The sequence below is a fragment of the Hyla sarda genome, chromosome 8 (assembly GCF_029499605.1).
Source record: "Hyla sarda isolate aHylSar1 chromosome 8, aHylSar1.hap1, whole genome shotgun sequence".
Lineage (NCBI taxonomy): Eukaryota > Metazoa > Chordata > Amphibia > Anura > Hylidae > Hyla > Hyla sarda.
The window spans coordinates 67063719-67085625 of record NC_079196.1 but is presented as its reverse complement, the minus strand read 5'-3'; the positions used below and the strand labels follow the sequence as shown (position 1 = coordinate 67085625).

At 41.8% G+C, this 21907-nt stretch overlaps 1 protein-coding gene across 3 annotated transcripts in view; it reads right to left on the bottom strand.

The window, feature by feature from the left end:
- Positions 1-261: 261 nt before the first annotated feature.
- Positions 262-21907, bottom strand: part of PPP1R1C (protein phosphatase 1 regulatory inhibitor subunit 1C) — a 48760-nt gene continuing 27114 nt past the window's right edge. Inside the window, exons 4-6 of one of the 3 annotated variants that reach the window (XR_008846872.1) lie at positions 21480-21545; positions 13341-13469; positions 262-697 (exon numbers count right to left, since the gene is read on the bottom strand). Coding sequence is in view for 2 of the 3 variants with exons in the window: in XM_056533528.1 (XP_056389503.1) it covers positions 612-697; positions 13341-13469; positions 21491-21545 (270 nt within the window). In the remaining variant the exon portion in view is untranslated. The remainder of the gene's footprint in view (positions 698-13340; positions 13470-21479; positions 21546-21907) is intronic. The other 2 variants (XM_056533528.1, XM_056533529.1) reach the window with 2 other exon arrangements.

Here is a 21907-nt window from a genome sequence, read left to right as displayed (position 1 = left end):
TATGGAAATAAAAAGGGTATCCCTAGAATCATGATGATAAACCCTGTCTAGCTATGGGCTTATTTACACGACTATTTTCCTGCTTACCGGTCTGTTTTAATAAAATAAAATAAAATAAAATCACCATTCAGTAAGCCCCTCCTAGTGGCGGCTGCAGGAAGTGTAATGTAGCTGTATGAGGACTATAGAAAAAGAAATAAGGGGTTTTGGATCTTTGTACCAGTTGAACCAAGATCTGTAGTCATCTCTTACTTTAAATCATGGAAACAATAAACATAGTTTTTCTCTAAATATTTATTTATACATTGGTTGTTATTTGTACTATTTACAGATGATTGTCTTCTCGCTGCACTGCACACTGTTAGCCAGGTATTAGAAATAATAGAGGAAATCTGAAGGCTGTGACATCATGTATGTGCTCGGATTCTGTATCTGATTATGATGAAGTTGTTTATTGATTCTCTACAGTTCATGGAAGAAATCTCTCCTATAAAAAACACTCTCTACAATGCTGAAAGACAAATACCTCCCAATATGTTTTCAGAGGATGACAAAATAGTCTGCAGTTATAGTTCTTATACGTAATTAAAAAAAAATGGCCGCATCTGTATTCAGTGGTCGCACTCTTCATCCTCGGCATTGTCTTCTTCTTCCTCAAGAAAAGGAGATCCCTCCTGATTTTTTATCTGTGTAACCCCTGTGAATGAACAGATAGATATCATGTTAAACACCACCTTTCACAACCAGACTGACTGTTGGGTCTTGTCTAATGTAAATTAATAGTTTACTTAAAGGGGAACCCCCGATGCCACTGGAATCGCTCTTGCGTCCTCCAGCCCCGGTCTTCCTCCAGATTTTGGTGCCCGATATGTCAAACTGTGCTCAGCTAATTGTCAGCTGAGCATCATTGTCATGAATTGTCGGCCAGTGATATGCTGAGCAGCGTTGTCACGTAAACAGGCCTGGGCACCAGGAAGAAGGCCGGGCCTGGGCTAAATACATCTACCGCTCACTTTATCATTAGCTGAGGTGGGACATTGCTGCGGCCGCAGCTAAGCTGAGTGCAGTCTGACATGTTGGACACCGAAAGCTGGAAGAAGACTTGGAACGGAGGACGGAAGTGCAATTCCAGAAGAACCAGGACAGCGGCAGGAGGTAAGTTAAAGAGGTACTTCGGCCCTAAGACATCATATCCCCTATAAAAAGGATAGGGGATAAGATGCCTGATCATGGGGGTCCCGCCATTGGGGACCCCACTGCTGGGGACCCCCGCAATCTTTCATGCAGCACCCTGCTATCATCAGCCACTGGAGCAGCATCGCTCCGGGTCTGATGAATCACGATCATGGGGCCGGAGTATCGTGACATCACGACTCCGCCCCTGCGTGACGTCACGCTCCTCCCCTCTATGCAAGTCTAAGGGAGGGGGCTTGACAGCCACCACACCCCCTCCCATAGGTTTGCATTGAGGGTGCAGAGCGTGATGTCACACGGGGCAGAGCTGTGATGTCACGATACTCTGGTCCCGTGATCATGATTCATCAGACGCGGAGCGATGCTTCTCCAGTGGCTGATGATAGCAGGGTACTGCATGAAACATTGTGGGGGTCCCCAGCGATCAGGCATCTTATCCCCTATCCTTTTGATAGCGGATAACATGTCTTAGGGCCGGAGTATACCCCTTTAAGGTTTATTATTTCTATTGTAAACTCAATCTAATACTGCAGATTTCTCAAAAGTATATATCTATAAGGAAAACATCTAACGCCACCATGAAAAATGTAGATCTTTTTTAACCAGTTTGTTACTTTAATTTGATAGGATGTTGAACACATTTAAATAATTATATGTTTGCATCTTGGTTTCTACCTTTTATAAAATTGCCCATATTTACGAAGACTGGTATTTTACTAAATGCCACATGTACTCAATTGCTACCTTTTTTAAGGGCAGTTTCAATAAATAGATAAACTAATTAGGAAATGTAAGCCAATGACTAGAAATCCTTTTCTGGATAACCAATAAAGTAATAATATTGACACATTTTTAAGAAATGATGTAAAGCCGGTACACAGAGGGGGGTGAAAATAAAGACTACAGTAGGCATTAGATGAATGCTGCCAAAGTGCTATGGGTCTGGAGAAATGGAGATCCAGGTCTGCTAATGTAATTTTAATTTACAGCTGGGCACACATTTTCCAATAGACATTATGAATTAAAGAAGTTTCCCTATTATAAGTCTTCCATTATAACTCGATGGAATGACTAGACACATCCTGGATAAAATGATGACTGGCTATAATACACCGATCAAACTTTAATGCAAAAAGAGCACATTTTCTCTATCCCTGACAGAATGCCAACTGCATGATCTGTCTTACATTTCAATGTAGAATTACAAAATCACATATAGCTATGTATGAGGAATATTTATATTTGATTGATCTGTGAGCCCTGCCATATATACTGAGCGTGTAGGGTTAAGAAAACGCTGTTATTTCTTCCCTTTCTGGCTGACAGGAGGCTGCACAGAGATTTACCATAGTGCTTGCTGACTGTTTCTCATCAACACTAAGGTGCTTTTGATGAGTCTCCCAGAGTACATCAGTCTAGTCCAAAACCGAGCTCATAGCATAAAAAAAACAAAAAACATTATTATTTGTGAACAAAAATCAAAATGTACACAATTGTGAAAATTCCCTTTAAAGTTGGGACAGAAGGTAGACATATCTGTTTTCAATTCTTTATTTAAATGGGCACTGTCACCAAACTTATTTTTTGATATGTTGTAGTACTTATGTACTACAACATATCTGTAATATAAATCTATTAAATTTGTTTTCATTAAAATAGTTTATTTTAATGGTGAAAACCGGCCACTAGGGGTCTCCCTCCTAGTGGTCGGCTGCAGGCTGGCGTGACCTCATGCATGAATTCGGACAAGGGGGAGCGAGCGCTGAGTGCGCATTGGCTCCCTGGCTTCACACGCCGCCGCCACTGCTGCTGCTGCTGCTCTGCACTCGGGTATGGCTGGAGGGGGGGGGGGGGGAGGACAGCGGGGTTTGGGGTCGTGCTGCGGCAACTTTTGATTGCAACGGGGGATGCGGCAACTATTGATTTCAACGGGGGGGGGGGGGGGGTTCGGGGTAGCGCCGGGAGTTGCAGTAGTGAAACAGCTGGAGGCACCCTGTATAGTGGAAGTGTCGGCCCCAGCAGGCATCAGTGATGTCCCGCCTGCTGGGGAAGTCTGACTGCTTGTGAGCACACTACCAGGCAGACAAAAAAGCATCTTTAATATAGTAAAAAAAATGTAAAGGCAGGGAGGGGGTTAGGGATAGATGGGCAATAGGCAGGGACAGAAAAAAAAATGGATGGTGGGAGCTACCCTTTAAAGGGGTACTCCACCCACAGACATCTTATCCTCTATCCAAGGGATAGGAGATAAGATGTCTGATCGTGGGGGTCCCCAACTCTCGGCTCTGGCACCCCAGACATCCGATGCACGGAGCGAACTTCGCTCTGTGCCGAATGGCTGGCGATACAGGGCGAAGGCTTGTGACGTCAATGTCACACTCCGCTCGTGACGTCATGGCCATGCCCCCTCAAAGCAAGTCTATGGGAGGGGGCGTGACGGTCATCACGCCCCCTCCATAGACTTGCTTTGAGGGGGCATGGCCATGACGTCACGAGCAGGGCGCGGCCATGATGTCACGAGCCTCCGAAGCTGCACTTGGTGCTCTAAATGAATGCCGGGTGCGGCAGGGAGATCACGGGGGTCCCCAGTGGCAGGACCCCCTCGATCAGACATCTTATCCCCTTTCTTTTGGATATATGATAAGATGTCTAGGGGTGGACTACCCCTTTAAGAGTTCCTCTGGCCAAAACTGATGTATGATAAATCGGTATGTGCAGCTTTGCTCTTGTCAGCTCAGCCATTTGTGCTCCACAACTCTGCTTTTAGTTCTAGTTTTTAGCCATATTAGCTAGACACAGTCCACCAAGCAAACATGGAAACTACAGGTGTTCATATAACCCTTTCTGGCTATTCCTCCATCCTCCCTCTAGTCAGCTCTCCCAAGTAATAGTCATTTTAAGGCAGTTCTCCCTTCTCCATCTCTTCCAAAGGGGTAAGCCTCCCACCCCAAAACTGGCAGGCGGATACGGAGGCAAAATTTAAAACCGCCTCCTGCTGTATCATATCATATTTTGACCACAGTTTGTAAAACGGACTGAGAACAACTTTCTGCTGTAGCAGGGATACGGGAGGAGGTGATTTTGAAATTCTCCCACAATATGTGGCTGCAGGATTTGCAAATCAAGATTTAAATGCAGACACGAGAGTGAAGTTGGAGTGAATACGTGGGGAGTTGATTTCTTTGCCAAGCTCCTTCTAGATGCATTATAATGGTGCAAATAGCAGGCACACAGCTCAAAACTCTCTGCCTATAGTGCCATCAGCATCATTATAATTAGAGATGAGCGAACTTTTGAAAAATTAGATTCTGCCGATTCGCGGAGAATATATATTAACCCCTTAATGACATGTGCCGTAAATGTACGGCGCTGCATAGTATCACTTAGCGCACAGCACCGTACATTTACGGCACAGCTGTGATGCGAGCGCAGGAGCAGCTGCAGACCCGCCTGTAATGGTGGACATCAGCGATCGCGCAAATGTCTGCAATTAACCCCTCAGATGCCGTGATCAATACCGATCACGGAATCTGCGGCAGTGCAGCATTTATAATGGCTGATCTGATCGCCGGTGGCACTGCCGCAGGGATCAGATCAGCCAAGATGGCGGACGGAGGTCCCCTCACCTGCCTCCATCCGTCTCCCGGAGTCTTCTGCACTGATCTGCTTTTCAGTAGACCAGAGCAGAAAATCCCCGATAATACTGATCAGGGCTATGCCCTATGCATAGCACTGAACAGTATTAGCAATCTAATGATTGCTATTAGTAGTCCCCTATGGGGACTAAAAAAAAGTGTAAAATACATTTTAAAAGAATAAAAAAAAAAAGTGAAAAATCCCCTCCCAATAAAGTTTTAAATCACCCTTTTTCCCCATATTAATACAAAAAAGCATAAAAAAACTATAAATAATAAACATATTTGGTATAGCCACGTGCGTAAATGTCCGAGCTATAAATTTATAATGTTAATGATCCCGTACGGAGAACGGTGTTAACGTTAAAAAAAATAAATAAATAAAATAAAAAAGACAGCAAAAAAATATAATAAAAAACAATGAAAAATTCATATATATGCAAATGTGGTACCAAAACAAACTACAGATCATGGCGCAAAAAATGAGCCCTCAAACTTTTCCTACAAAATCAGTATGTTTAAAATTGCCCTATTTTGACCACCTCTAACTTTTTTATTTTTCTGTATCCAGGGATGTGTAAGATTTTTTAACAGCAGTGCAATAATAGAAAAGTATCATTTTAATCGTATTGACCCAGAGAATAAAGAAAACATGTCATTTTTACCGCAAAGTGTACAGCGTGAAAATGAAACCCCCAAATTTGCTAAATTTGATTTTCGTTTAACCTCTTAAGGACGCCGTGACCCCGCATCATACCGGGTCGGTCCCGGCGGCTTATGATAGCTGGGACCCTGGGCTAATAGTGTGCGGTACAGATCGTTGTGCCGCATGCTATTAACCCTTCAGACGCGGCGATCAAAGTTGATCGCCGTGTCTAAAACGAAAGTAAAAACTTCCCGGCAGCTCAGTCGGACGGATCAGGACTATCGCGATAAAATCACGATGTCCTGATCAGCTAGGACGCAAGCGGAGGACCCCTTACCTTGCTCCGTCGCATCCGATCGCGTTTGATTGCTCCAAACTTGAGCTACAGGCTTGAGCAATCAATCCCCTATTACGCTGATCCATGCAAAGCTATGGTAAAAGATCAGTGTGTGCAGTGTTATAGCCCCCTATGGGAGCTATAACACTGAAAAAAAAAAGTGAAAAAAGAAGTTAATAAAGGTAATTTAACCCCTTCCCTAATAAAAGTTTGAATCACCCCCCTTTTCTCATAAAAAAAAAACTGTGTAAATAAAAATAAACATATGTGGTATCGCCGCATGCGTAAGTGTCCAAACTATAACAATATATTGTTAATTAAACCGCACGGTATATGGCGTACAGGCCAAAAAATTCCAAAGTCCAAAATAGTATATTTTTGGTCACTTTTTATATCATGAAAAAATTTATAAAAAGCGATCAAAAAGTCTGATAAATGCAAAAAGGGTACATATAAAAACTTTAGAACATGGCGCAAAAAATGAGCACTCATACCGGCCCGTATGCGGAATAAAAAAAAAGTTATAGGGGTCAGAAGATGAGAATTTTTAACGTATAAATTTTCCTGCATGTAGTTATGATTTTTTTCAGAAGTACGACAAAATCAAACCTATATAAGTAGGGTATCATTTTAACCGCATGGACCTACAGAATCAAGATAAGGTGTACCCCCTTTAAGGTCAAATTGGGCTGTGTCCTTAAGGGGTTAAAAACGGCTATTTCTGGCCTACAGAGAGCCTTAATAGGGGTTTAGAACACTTTGCTTTGTTCTAACACGCATATGGAGTGTGCTGGGTTAGTGAAATAATACTGTTATACAGAATGACATGCAGATTACCGGCATCGCTATTAGAATCACTGCCTCAGAGCGGCACAATGACAGAGCCTTGAGGTGGCATCAGTATGAGGAGACCATATAGTGGCTGAATGGCACAGCGTGGAGGTGTTGGCAGCATGAGGAGACCATATTGTGGCTGAATGACATAGCGGGGATATGTTGGCAGCATGAGGAGACCATGCAGTGGCTGAATGACTTCCTGGAGTTTGTGGCAGCATGGGGAGACAATATAGTGTCTGAATGGCACAGCCTGGAGTTTTTTTTGAAGCATGAGGAGACCATATAGTGGCTGAATGACACAGTTTGGGGGTGTTGGCAGTATGAGGAGACCAAATAGTGGCTGAATGACACAGCGTGGAGGTGTTGGCAGCATGAAGAGACCATATAGCTGCTGAATGACACAGTCTGGAGCTGGCAGCAGCATGAGTAGACACTAGGGCTTCACAATCGCTAAGATTAAAAGATGAATTTTGAAATTTAAATTGAAGATTTCGGGTAGCTAGTGCTACCATAAAAAAAATTTAGGCCAGACCCAGGCCCAGCAGCATCAGTAAACCATATATTGGCTGAATGACACAGCCTGGAGGTGGCTGATTCACGAGAAGACCATATAGTGGCTGAATGACACAGTCTGTAGGTGGCTGAAGCATGAGGAGACCATTGAAATTTAAGATTTTTAAATTTTAGATTTTTTAATTTAAATTGAGGATTTTTTAATTGAAATTTTAACTCCCAAGTTTTAGTGTACGGGCCCCGGCGTGTGGGTACAAAGGACCAAATCAAACAAGGAGTCACATGTCACATGGCAACACAATGACAGAGCCTGGAGGTGGCATCAGTATGAGGAGACCATATAGTGGCTGAATGACTGCCTGGAGTTTGTGGCAGCATGGGGAGACCATATAGTGTCTGAATGGCACAGCCTGGAGTTGGTTGAATCATGAGGAGTCCATATAGTGGCTGAATTGCACAGCCTGGAGGTGGCTGAATCATGAGGAGACCCTATAGTGGCAGAATGGCACAGCCTGGAGGTGGCTGAAGCATGAGGAGACCATATAGTGGCAGAATGACACAGCCTTGAGTTGGTAGAAGCATGAGGAGACCATTGAAATTTAAGATATTTAAATTTAAGATTTTGAAATTGAAATTGAGGATTTTGAAATTTAAATTTTAACTCAAGTTTTAGTGTCCGGGGCCCCGGTGTGTGGGTACAAAGGACCAACTCAAACAAGGAGTCACATGTCACATGGCAGCACAATGAGAGAGCCTTGAGGTGGCAGCAGCAGCAGCATGAGGGCCATGCCTGAGGGTTGAGTCTGAGGAACCCACAGACTGTTAACTGGGGGGTTTCGGATGTCACTTGGGATGAAGTGGATTACCGAGTGAACCGATCAATCATGGCTGCCGGGTTGCTGGTCGAGACACGACTGCTAGCTGACACCAGGAGCTCAGACCTCTCACTGCGACTCCGGCTGCCACACGGCTACTCTGCTGGGACCTCTGCCTGTGCCTGATGAATTTAGACCTCTGCCACTCCACTGTGCATGTCCTGGCACTACTCTGCCTGACATACTTATTGCGTATATGAGGGGAGTACAATATGCTTCACTACGCTTAAAACAGTATTTGTCTAGAACAGCAGCAGGTGTGTACTATTGGCTGTCCCTTCACAGTATATAGGCCCTTGACAGATTAACAAGTACAAAATAGTACACTACTTAGATGTAGGTATGTGGTATGCACTTATGAGGGCAGATAAATGCTCTACAGTACGCTTAATAAACTTATTCAGTAAAACACCAGCCTGTGATCACTTTTGTCTGTCCTTTCACAGTATGTAGGCCCTTGACAAATTAACAGGTACAAAATAGAACACCACTTAGATGTAGGTATGTGCACTATTGAGGGCAGAAAAATGCGCTACAGTATGCTAAAAAAAAAATTGCCCACATCACCAGCAGTACACAACAATTCTGGAGCACACAGTCACTGTGTACTAAACCCCAAATTGCAATAAGACTCTCTCTCAAATACTATTCGGAATGGACTGCTGGGTATGGATTATACTGTCTACAGACTAGTATAACCAGCAGACCAGTTGTTGTGGAACAAAGTCACAGATTTGCCCTAAAAAAAACAATTAACAGAATACAAAAACAGAAAATCCTGCGCATCAAATCTGTGTACATGTGCACATACCCTAAAGGGGTACTCCAGGGAACTAAAGTTATTAGACATTTATCCCCTACCAACAGGATAGGAGAAAAGTGTTTGATTGCGGGGAGTCCGACCGCTGGGACCCCCTACGATCTTCTCTATGGGGCAAGGCTATTAAGGACCACTTTACAATCACCCTTTTCATCCTATTTTTAAATGATGAATCTAAACTACCAAAAGAATAAACATCATAGGCATTGCTACATCCGGAAATGTGTCAGTGATTAAAAAAATCTCATTTTTCACACATGTAAATACCATGAAAAATGTCTCTAGGACATTAAATTAGATCCTAAAAGCCTCAAGAGCACAAAAGACACCACTGGACAATTTTTCAATTGTTAAACTATTTTACAGCATTCATTAAAATATTTATTAAGCAACACCATGTACCTCCCATCTTCAGAAGTCTCCATAATGTCCTTCTACATGGTCCAACTGTCAACTTCATTTATTTCCCTACTATACAATCTTATATTGCTTTGAACCATGATGTTACAATGCATTTAACAAAGTTTATCCTTTTTCTGTGTGTGCTTTGTGTTTATTCCACATAGTGAATTTACTTGATGTTACTGGCAGGAACGAGGGGTCACCCTGTCCTGTTAGATCTGTCAGATCTGTAAGCTTACATATGCATGACTATGGCTGTTTCTTATTGATTCTAAGGCTTGTTTGGCATGTAACGTGATTGTTCTGTCTTGTTTTATGGCTCTTGTCAAACTTCCATTGTTCCTAATTATCTGGAGCTCTTGTCACCAGGCTATTATTTCCTCCTATCTAAACAAAACATTGACTTTGTTCTGTATTCATCCATAACAATTTTTTTTACCCAAAAGACTTTGTTCAAAATTGACTGCTTCAATAACACCAAGAAAGAACATTCAAAAGATTAAAAAAGGCATTATCTGAGAGTTTACACAGTAGGGAATATATATATATATATATATATATATATATATATATATATATATAAATATATATATGTGCTGTTCAAAAAAGACAATATGGGAGTTGAAGGTTTTGTCGACTTACAGATGACATACCCACTGGACAATTATAACATTAACATGGGGCCAAATGGTAACAATATATACGAAAATAAAAATGCCCAGTGGGTATTTTACCTATATTTATGTATTACAGAGAACAGGGTCAAGATGTCAAGGAGGTTGATGGAGTAGACAGCAGTGCCAGTAAAGTAGGAAATAAGGAATGGATCTGAGGGAGAAGCTAAAGGATATTTGGCAGGTGGGTACAAGGAGAGATCAATTAAAGGGACTGCAGCAGCATGCATGCCTAATCCCTCCCCCCTCTCCCTGCCTTAACCTGATTGACCTACAGAGATTAGGACCAGAAGCCCAGCTTTGTACCTCACTCAGTCAAGGCAGGGAGAGGGGTGGAGGAGGGAGAAAGTGTGCCTGCTGCAGCTCAGCACCGATGATAAATCACATGATGAAGTAATCATATGGCTCCTAAAGAAAAAGATGGGAAAAATGCCAGATAAGATCACAAAGGACAAAAAAAGGGGGACCAGGATTTTTTGTGGCATTTCTTTCAGCCCAAAAAAATTACTAACAAAATTTGTGTCTAAAGGAAGCCTGAGGATGAAATTTACCAACACTGTAAAAGCATCTGTGACTGTTTCATTAATTTGGATGATTCCAGAAATCCATGCACATGCTGCAAAAACAACCCAAATTAACCCCTAATGGATGCAATGAGTAAATGTATTTCCTGAGGCCGCTCCCATTCTATGTAGCGTGCTCCGGAGCTGAGCATTTTTTGTACCCGGTTGGTCCCGGCTGCCATCAGCAGTCGTGACTAAAGTTGCCGTGAACAAAGTTGATTGCAGCATCAAGAATGCTGATCAGGATCACTGCTATGAAATAGCGGGGCCCTAATTAGCTGAGAGGTTCAGCGGAGATCCCTTACCTACCTCCCCCCCTGCCCCATCAAAGTTCCACATGTGCAAGCAGCCTGCAGTAATGGAGTACAGTAACACTGATTAAATGCTGTGCTATGGCATAGCATTATTCTGTGTTTGCAATTGAAAGATTGCAGGTTATAAAATAGTGCAAAAAATGTAAATAAATAAAATGTAATAAAATGTTAATAAACATGAATAAGCCCCTTCCCTAATAAAAGTTTAAATCTCCTCCCTTTTCCCAATTTTTTAAGAAAATAATGTAAAAAAACAAAAACAAAAAAAAAAAAACAAATGGTATGGCCATGTGTGGAAATGTCTAAACTTAAAAAATATCATGCTAATAAAACTGCAAGGTGAATCGTGTAAATGTGAAAAAATACCAAAATTCCAAAATTGCTCATTGTTGGTCACTTTACATAATAATCAATCTGTAAATCAACTCTGGGATTTGTCTAAAAAAAATACATTAAAAGTTGCACTGGAAACTACCACATAACTGCATGTGGAGAGCTGTTTAAAGACAGCAGAGCTTCTTATGGGATAGTACGTCTGATACAGTAAATTGCAATGAGTGCTAAATGAAAAAATGAGAGGCGGTTATGCTCACCTTTTGGGGTTGTGTGTTAGACACAACCACCTCTTATAGCATGTAAGCACGGGGCAGCCACCCGGGTATCGGCGATGCGGAAACCCACGCCGATCATAAGATGCAAAGGTAGAAGAAACTTCAAAAAGTATCCGGGCATCAGCGGGGCGACACGTGCGGGAGGAGTGGCCTCCCAGCCAGTGGCCGGGGAGCCAATGCGCTCGCTCCCGCCTGTCTGATTGAAAGGCAGGGAGCGAGAGCACCCTAAATGAAAAAGGACTGATTGCCAGGCCAAAATCAGTCCTTTTTCAGGCGTGACGTCACGCCAGGCTGCAGCCGGCCACTAGGAGGGTGACCCCTAGTGGCCGGTTTTCAAACGTAAAATTCACCCTCAAAATGAAAAAATAAATAATGAAAATATATTACTGATATGTTGTAGTACATAAGTACTACAACATATCAAAAAAATAAAGTTGGTGACAGTGCCCATTTAAGGAGTAGCTCATATAGTTATACATTGCAAGTGTACTAGTCCTCTCGCACATAACAGTTAGTGTGCGGAGGGCTAGTCATGATTCTGAGCCATGGGGGTAGAACGTAGGGATTGAAAATGTATAGAAACGGCCATCTGCCCTTGAGCGATTCAAGGTTGATCACCACAGTCTACCAATGTTGAACACAGTAACTGTACATTACAAAGAGGGTGCTCCTTCCCTCCCTTCCTCCCCCTTCCCTCCTCCTTCCCCCCCACCCCCCTTTTTCCAACATAGTTGTAGCAACTCATAAACCCAGATTTAATATCTAATCACATTGCATTTCCCTTCTGGTAAAATATATTCAATACCGTCTGAAATATGATACACGGAAACCAAACATATAAACATATACACAGTCCAATGTTTAGTGAAACGTATCCACTCATCACTCAGCGGCCACTGTAATAATTGATATATCTATAGACCAGTGAGGAGACCCCATCCAGTGCTGACACATATTTAATCCATCAGCACAGAAGTCCTTCATTCATAAATAAGAAAAGAGCACATTTTAGAAACATCCCCTGTGAACATTGAATCTGTTACACACCTAAAGCCGACGCATGCGCATAATACCATGCTTCCTCAGCGCTGCATTCCCCTTCGGATCGGAACACACCAACAATGAATCTGTCACACACCTTTAGCCAGCACATGCGCACAAAACAATGTTCCCGCAGCGCTGTAGTCCCCCACAGATCGGGACACTGCTCATGTCTTTTATTCACAGCAGGCGCATGCGCGAACTTTATTGTGCCCCTGCAGCGCAACAATTTCCTTTACTATTGCTCAGAATCATGACTAGCCCTCCGCACACTAACTGTTATGGGCGAGAGGACTAGTAGGCTTGCAATCTATAACTATATGACCTACTCCTTAATAAATGGATAGGAATACCCCATGGAAATGTCAACTCAACCGCAAATACTGTCAGGACCCGTTCAAACACACTATAAACCCTATGATAGTTATCAACCAACAAACTCTGGGTAAATCTTTAAACTTTTATTTTATACATACTGACACCACAAGTGAAATTGTCAGTCATGATCTACACCACATGTCATCAGGATGCGTTTTTCAGCTAGAGGAGGAGCATGCCCAAGACCTGTCAATCACTTGTTTTAGCGTTTTTTTCGGCTATAAATACCTTGTGTATCTTTTAACCTGCATATGCCATTTTAACATTGAGAAAGAGACAGTGCTAGTCTCGAAACGCGTTTGTTGGCTCAATAAATGTACAGTTTCCCTATTCCACATGTACTGTGAAGTACTTGAACACGTATTGCGCCACTGATGCCCGGATCCTTTTTGACGTTTCTTCTACCATTACATAACTGCATGTATAATTCTAGCCTAACGTCTGAGTTTCTAGTGGAGATGTTTTTGAAATGATTAACTTTCCCAAGTTACATACCCTACCTGGAAATAATGGCAAGTCAAGGCCGTATGGAGTGTCTTTTCGTCTTGGTTTAAGAAGTTCAGTTGTCTCAGTCACTGTTTGCTGATTGTCATCAGTATAAATTAAAGGTTTAGTCTGCTCATTGAGGCCTGTACATGCAATAAAGCAAATGAAAATATAAAAAGCATAACACAGCAAATCAAATCGGTAAGAAAGCAAAATATTACTCTATGGGAATCTCAATCTAAATGCAACTTTAGATGTAAAGATTTTTGTTGTTGATTCAAATGATTTGATGGTTGTGCAGAATTAGAAAAACATGGCTGCCTATTTCAGAAATAGCGCCATATCTGAGCAGGTATGGTGTTGTTTCTATACAAATGATTTGCACAGGGCTCCCAGTGAATGACTTTCCATTCCGAAATTCATCTACCATAACATATAATAGGAAATGTCTTGTCATATATTCTCCATTTCTACAAAAAGCATTCTGACAGCAAGATATTTGGAACACTTGTCTAATTTAGCAATGAAATCTTTACATCTAAGGTCAGCGTCTTAGGTGGGGTTCACACCGTGTTAAATGGGCACTTCCAGAATCAACAAGTGTTTGTATGTTGTACATGTTGGCTAAACATTAACCTTTCTAATATACTTCATATAAATCTCCATTTATAGAAATTATAGCTTATAAAAAAAGACCACTAGGGGTCCCCATACCATCCAGAACATATTGGTTGCAGCATCTTCTTTGTCCCAGCTGAAGCACAGGCTGGGACAAAGTCCAGTAACTGAGGGTGGGACTAGCACTCCTCTGTGCTCTCTCCTGTCCTTTCAGACTACAGTATAAAAACAGAGAGGAGGGGGTTACACAGCAGCCTGCAGTGACTAGATTAGGAGACCCAGCACAGCAACTTCAGGGAAAAGGTAAATGGATGGTGAGGGAGGGCTTCTCTTTGAGCAGTGGATGTCAGAATGAGTGAGCAGCAGAACAGATGGATTTGTGAGCCAAATACAGATATACACATATAAAAGACATGTAAATATATATATATATATATATATATATATACATATATATGCAATACTTTTTGTGTTATACGACAGGTATGCTATAATGCAGTACATCGTGGATATACGACAGCATCCTGTATAATAAGGATGCCAATATATGCCCCAGCAAACTTCGGCACGCCTATGGACTTGAACGGCCTGATCAAAAGTAGTAGGTGACTATGTTTGGGCCGCTTCCAACATGTATAGATTTATTTAGCTGGATTTGCAGGTCATGCAATTGAGTCCGCCAAATAGACATATACAGGTGGGAAGTTGTCCAAACATCAGTAGCTGACTAAGTTTGGGCCTTAAAATGAAAGGGCCAGTTCACATCTTATTTTTTATTTTTTTTTGACAGACTGTGTTAACACAATGTGAACCCAGCATTAAAGAGGACCTATATGTAAAATTACCCAAATTAAATAAGTTTCCATTCATCTGGCATATTTGCCATCCGGCCCGGTGTGGTGGATCAAAAAATGCTACATGAAGCATTTTTTGATCTGGCAAATTTATACTGGATGGCAAATTTGCCAGATGATCCATAGGTCTGGTGACGTGACAAATTTTATCCTATGGGGCAACAGACTGGACGTCAGATGCAAAAAAAACAGTTTGCGGAATCCGGCATACCCATCAGGGATGGTGCCAGAACCCCAACTTAAGAACATACTACTTTTTGTCACTTTTGCAGAATGGCTGCCACAATGACTACAAAGAAAAGGTCAATATTGCAATAGTGAATAAATCATTAAAGCCTTGTTCTCATCAGCATTAGGAGATCCATTTGTTGATTCCATTAAAATGACGAGACTGCTAAAATCCTGCAAAATAATGGACATCTAATGGAAAACCCTATGAACCCCATTCAAAGTGCATGAGGCCTGTCTGGATCAGTTGGTGCCCATTGTGACACACTCTGTCCAGCCCCATTATTAGTGTGTGTAAAGGAGCTCTGTAATGCTGATGTGGACGAGGCCTTAAAGGGGTACTCCACTGTAAACATCTTATTCCCTATCCAAAGGATAGGGGATAAGATGTTAGATCGTGGGGGTCCCACTGCTGGGGACCCCCACGATCTCCGCAGCAGCACCCCTGTAATTTGGTGCACGGAGCGAACTCTGCACAGTGCCCCATGACAGGCAAGGCCAGCCGCCACTCCCCCTCTATTCATGTCTATGGGAGAAGGAATAATGGCTATGTATTAGCTGTCATGCCCCCTTCCATGGACATGAATGGAGGGGGTGTGGCGTGACGTCACGAACGCAGGAGCTGCAAGCTTCCATGTTCCGAATGCCGCTGCTGCCGGCCCGGTGATCACATGGGTCCCCAGCGATCTAACATCTTATCCCATATCCTTTGGATAGGGGATAGGATGTTTACAGCAGAGTACCCCTTTAACAGTTTATTTACCATTGCAATATTAGTCTAAAGGGCTTATTCAGGATTAGGAAAACAGAGGTGATTTCTTCAAAAAACAGCTCTCCACCTGTCCACCAGTTAAAGTGAATGGAGTCAAGTTTTAATACTGCTCACACTGTTTTTATATTCATGGACAACCCCTTTAAGATAAAAAAATATATATATTTATCGCTCTAAGTTTTGATTTACATACATATGGCCAATTTCACATTTTATGGTACAAATCATTTTTCCAGTAATACTAAATGCCCTATGTAGACCTAGAATGCTTCAGCTCGCTATATCTGGAATTATGTAGCAACTAACTCAGTTTACATATGAAGCTCTTAAAAATAACTAGTAGGGAAGTAGAGTTCATAAGCAGGTAAACATGTAGCAAAAATGGAATTTGTAAGGCTCTGCTGAAAATTAGACCACTTTAGTGTTTAGGATGATCCCACAACTTTTGGTTTTTATAGTAGTTTTTTAGATAAGATGTCTACTTATTCATTGTACCACTAGTAGTGTATAGACTCAAATATGTATGTGAATGGATGAAATGCTGAAAAAAATGATCATTAGCATTATGAGCCCCATCTCTATTTTAGTCTTTAGTTGGCCGAACTATCCTACTTCGGTGGGAGCGGAGGATTGTATAAAGTTATTGGGGGCCTCTTAATTCTCTGTTATAGGATAAGTATCATGGGTGAAAACATATTCCCTATCTGAAGGATAGAGGATAAGTTTTAGATTGCGGGGGGGTCCAAGCACTAGAGCCCTCTCCATACAGCTTTATGGTACAGACGTTCGTCAATCTTCGGCTCTCCCATAGAGCTTTATGGAGGGAGCGTGGCGGCTCCGGCTTCGGACAGGGGTCGTGACGCACTCCTGTGCTGGAGACCCGGGGCTCCAAACAGGAGATCACGGGGGGCCAGCGCTCTGAACCCCCGCAATCTAAAACTTATCCCCTATCCTACAAGTTAAGTTTTTATTCATGATACTTGTCCTTTAATAGGTGATGTTAGGGGAAAAAAGGATTGGGTGTATTGAATTTTAACTAACCAAACCTTTCATTTTCAGAGGAATGCCACCAGCAGAGCTATCTGGCAGCGGCTTACTCCTCCTCTCCCCATTGTAAAAACATGAGCGTTCGGTCATGCTGAACATTCATGTGTACGGGAGAGATGGCAAAACAAAACTCCAGACAACAGCTATTAAAGGTCACCCTTAGACTGTTTGTAATGAACTGGAACATATATTACAGTGGTGCCCAACCTGTGATCTAGGATGTCATTCTGTGTGGCTGCTAATTCTAAGATGTCATTCTGTGTGTCCCAATGATTTAGTGAGACACATGTTTCTGATGCAAAGAACAATGTGTCATCATTAGACAGCAACTTAACTCTGCAATGGTCAAAGATATCTGTGTAAGTCTTGGAAGGTGCATATAAGGGCTGTCTAGTGGCTACAGTCATGTATCTTCCATGTAAAGAAAACATGGCGCTAGGAGTGGTTTGCAGTGCAAGGTCAAAGAAATTATAAACTGTTTGGCTCTTAGGGCCCTTTTTACATGGGCCAAGGTATGGTGTAAACCAGCACTGATCGCCTAGATTAGCACTTATTTAAAGAGCCTATTACACAGCTCAACTATCGTTTCGGCAAGGCCATAAGAATGGCCTTGCCCAAACGATTTGCTTCCTTCATTTGGGGGTCGCACATGTCCTATTATGTCCTATGAGGAATTGTGCCACGGACAAACAACTGTCTTTTAATCTATCAAAAAGAAGCGATCAGCCAACGAACAAGCATTTGCTTGCCCTATTACAGCCGATACTTGTCCCGAGTAATAGGGAACACAGTAAAGGAGGCCATTCTATTGCTGGTGTTGGTATGGAGGTACTTTGTAACTGACCCTGTAATGGGAGCACTTTTTGGTGTGCACTGTTATGGGAGGAGACTGTGTGCTGGCACTATTATTGGGGGAACTGTGGGAAATGGGGATGTATGGATCATAGTTGAAACTACTTAAAGGAATAATCCAGAAAAACTGTTATGTGGTTATGTGTTATGTTTAGTGCAGACTATGACTAGTCTTCTCTTTGTTCGTCATGCCCATGCAGTAGGTGCAACATAGTGCATGAGATTTATTCAGATTGTTCCTTTGAATTGATTTTTCTATCTGTAAGTGGGGGGTCCCACCTATCAAACGTGGATTTATACTGTCATATTCCATACGTATTAAATGGGAAATGGGAAGAATTTGGGGGCCCCTTTAGGTGGAAGGATTTGATCATTATTGTATTTTGTTTTATCTGAATAGATTTAAAATTTTCTACTATTAATTTAAAGATATATTTTCTGGATGTCTGGTGTAACACAAAATTTTTTATTTTTTTTTTAGGAATATTCTAGCTGCCAGCAGCTGCCACCATGGGGTAGAATGTATAGAGGAAAAGTTGAAAAGTTGGGCAACTGGTCACCTTTTCTCTGCACAGGTTTTTAATAATCTTTCCCCATGTGCTTTACGCTAGGGCTATGCTGTGACTCTGGCAGTGACAAAGGATGCAGGCCAAAGATTGCAGTGATGTCCTATGTGCAATGCAGCTAATCATAATAAACATGGTCCTATTGGGGCATATAAGTTGCCAGGACCTGATGGATGGATTCTGGAGTCACAACACAACACACAGTCACTTTCATTAGCTTTGATGCAGGCATGTGACACAGCCATTTTTTACCATGTGACCTTTGTTGCAGCCCTAATCTAATGTATCAACCTCCCAAGGAACATGGAGTAATCTCCTAGGATCTCACTAGCTGTGGTTACAGGCAGTAAGAATTTTACCCTATATTTTCTCTCATTGGAACATCTGTTTGGGAATGTATACAGTTCACCATTATATATCAACAAAAGTGTATGTGAAGAGTGAGTTACACTTAAAAATGCCAAAGGAGTCCTCAATGAAGTTACATAACAAATAATTCTTAAAAAACTGGTTGTGTAGTCTGGTCTAATAACTAATGCCTTGAATCTCTGCATAGAAATAAATGAACAAGTATGCAGTTCAGACAGAAACATGAGTGGAGGTCAACAATAATGTTAGGTCTGCACAATAAGAAAAGGAAAAAAATCAAAAGAAATATTATTAAATCAAGGTAATGTCAAACGAAAAGCAATACGCTTTGACAGAACAATTTTGGTTTAAAAGCAATGTATTAATAGAAGGTGAAGTAACTGGACTGGGAACATAGAATGGAGTGATGGAAGGATTAAAGGAACCTGTTATTAGGTTCATGCTACACGTACCATATCTATCTATCCTTATATCTACACTCTTTAACTTTGAAATTGTAACACCAAGGCCAAGGAGAAAAAGCTGTAAGGTTATGCAAAGCGAGGAAGCAACAGATGTCGCTAAAATCTGCAAATTTATAAGCCAGATTGAAAGCAATTTTTTTAGCCACATGAAACCTCAGAAATTTGATCAAGTTAGTACAGTATGACTGTGTGATGTCTTCTTTTCATCGACCTGACAGTTATCATCACATAATCGGAGGGACAAAATGCTTGAACTGAGAGATCTTGGTTTAATAACCCGGCAAATCACTCTGCACATAGGCCAAGGTGTCAGCATTGCTCAATGTTGCATGTCTCAGTGGTTGGGACACCAACAATGCACGGACGGGAATGAAAGCAAGAGGTGCAAATAGATGAGCCTCTGCACGGACGGATCAGATCAGATGAGTGGCGCACAGTGATCTATTCTGTACATTGGACATCTCATTTCAAGCCTAGGGCATTGAACAGTGTCTGTATAAACTATTAGAATGTGCTTGCGTAACATTGGGCTTTGAGCCGAACATCCAGCTACAAGCATTCCATTGACCTCTCAACAACACTCTCAAAGATTATGATGTGCAGAGCAAGATGGCAATGGAGGCTGGAATGGAGGTCTATCCTGTTCAGTGCTGAGTCCTGCTCTTGTCTCTTATACAATGATAGTCAGGGATTGGTCTGAAGATCACGTGGGCCCACCAAGAAGAGGCCTTCATGAAGGAACGTCACACATGTCCTAATCATGGAATTATGTTGTAAAATCAGTTGCAGGACCCTTCTAGTCTTTATTCTAGGTACACTAACAGTGCAACGTTATATTGATTTGATCTGGAACCAGTAGCATGGCAATTTCTCTGAAGTTTTCCAGGAGCCATTTTTCAACATGACAATGCCAGGTCACATGTTGCTCATGCTATTGTTAGCAGCCTGCCTGGTCTAAACATTCTTCTATGACCTGCAGCATCTCTGGACATCCCATGGAGCACATCTGAGATATCATTGACTGGCAAATGCATATCTTGATATGTATGCCCAAGTATATTTAGGGTGGCAGAAAATTCCTCAGACAACCATAAATAACCACACTGATAGTATGCCTAGTGTAAGTGCGTGTATTTATGCAGGTGGCGCTAATACTCTATACTGAAAAAAAACAAGATTTTCTTAATATTTTGTTTCCAATTTTTATCATTGGCATATCATTAACATGTCTATAGATCCCATGATTTCCATAACGCCATGAGTTTTCCTTCTTGGTGTTACAATTTCAATGTTAAAGGGGTACTCCGGCACTAAGACATCTTATCCCCTATCCAAAGGAAAGGGGATAAGATGCCTGATCGAGGGGGTCCCGCCGCTGGGGACCCCCGTGATCTTCCACGCCACAGCCCGTTAGAATCAGCCCCCGGAGCCTCCGGGTCTGATTACTGGCGATTACGGGGACGGAGCATAGTGATGTCATGGCTCCGCCCCCGTGTGACATCACGCGGAACGTAATGTTACACGAGGGCGGAGCCGTGACGTCACTATGCTCCGTCCCCGTGATCGCCAGTAATCAGACCTGGAGCGAGCACGCTTGGGGTGCGGCGTGGAAGATCACGGGGGTCCCCAGCGGCAGGACCCCCGCGATCAGGCATCTTATCCCCTATCCTTTGGATAGGGGATAAGATGTCTTAGCGCCAGAGTACCCCTTTAAGGAGTGAATCTATCTCATGTCTGTCTATCTAACTATCTACAGTATCTATCTATCTATTATCTATCTATAGTATTAACTATCTATCTATCAGCTATCTATGGTATTAACTATCTATCTATCTATCTATCTAGGACCTCTGCCAACTAGCATAATGAGGCGGCTGTGTATACAAAGCAACAGCACTCAACAAAATGGGCGGTTGGGTCTGGCACTGCAGTTTGTTCCCCTAACTTAAGTATAACCGAATAATATGACCTGCAGTACCAAGGACATCCACCTGTATGGACAAGCTGTGGCCTTGTAAACTAATCACCACTTCTTGGTCTTGTCTTGACACACAGAAAATTCCTGTATGCCCCATTACTGCCAGTGATTGCAAGAACGGGCATTTCTTTGTATGGAGACAATGACCGGGAAGTGGAGATCAGTGGGGCACAATGAAGTAGGGGATTGGGTGAGCGAGTACAGTTTTTTCCAATCATAAGCAAAAAAAAAAACACCAAAAAATGACAAACAACACCATAAAGTTCATTTGTTAGGAACAACTGGAAATATAAACATACAATATTTGACATCAGCTGAAAAACAAGGAACAAACAGGATATACAGATAGATGTAATTCACATTTAGTTAGAAAAAAAATGAGTACATTAAAACATGGAACAGTACCTGAACAGTACCTTTCATGTTAGGGGCCGAATAGACACTTTGCTTCCTCTGTTTGGGGGAAACATTCTAGGTTTGAGATATAAGAAAGAAAAACATGTTAAAATTGTATTGTCTTTCTAAAGTATATTTCATACAGCCTTGTGTACATTAATTATTCAAAAAATTAAAAATTCTAATATATATAATTTTGTCTGTATATTCTATATCATTCATGGGATGGTAATCAAAAAGAGAGCTGGAAATATGCAACAAACATGGAAATAAAAACATCAAAGTTTCTGCTACTGTTAAAAATCTGTCTAAAATTGGGTCCCCTCATGCCATGAAAATAGCTCCAATCTATCTCCACAAGACCTCCGAAGATGTGTTATCTAAGCCAAATATTTCAGCAAAAACCCGTCATGGGGTGTTACCAAATATGCAGAGAA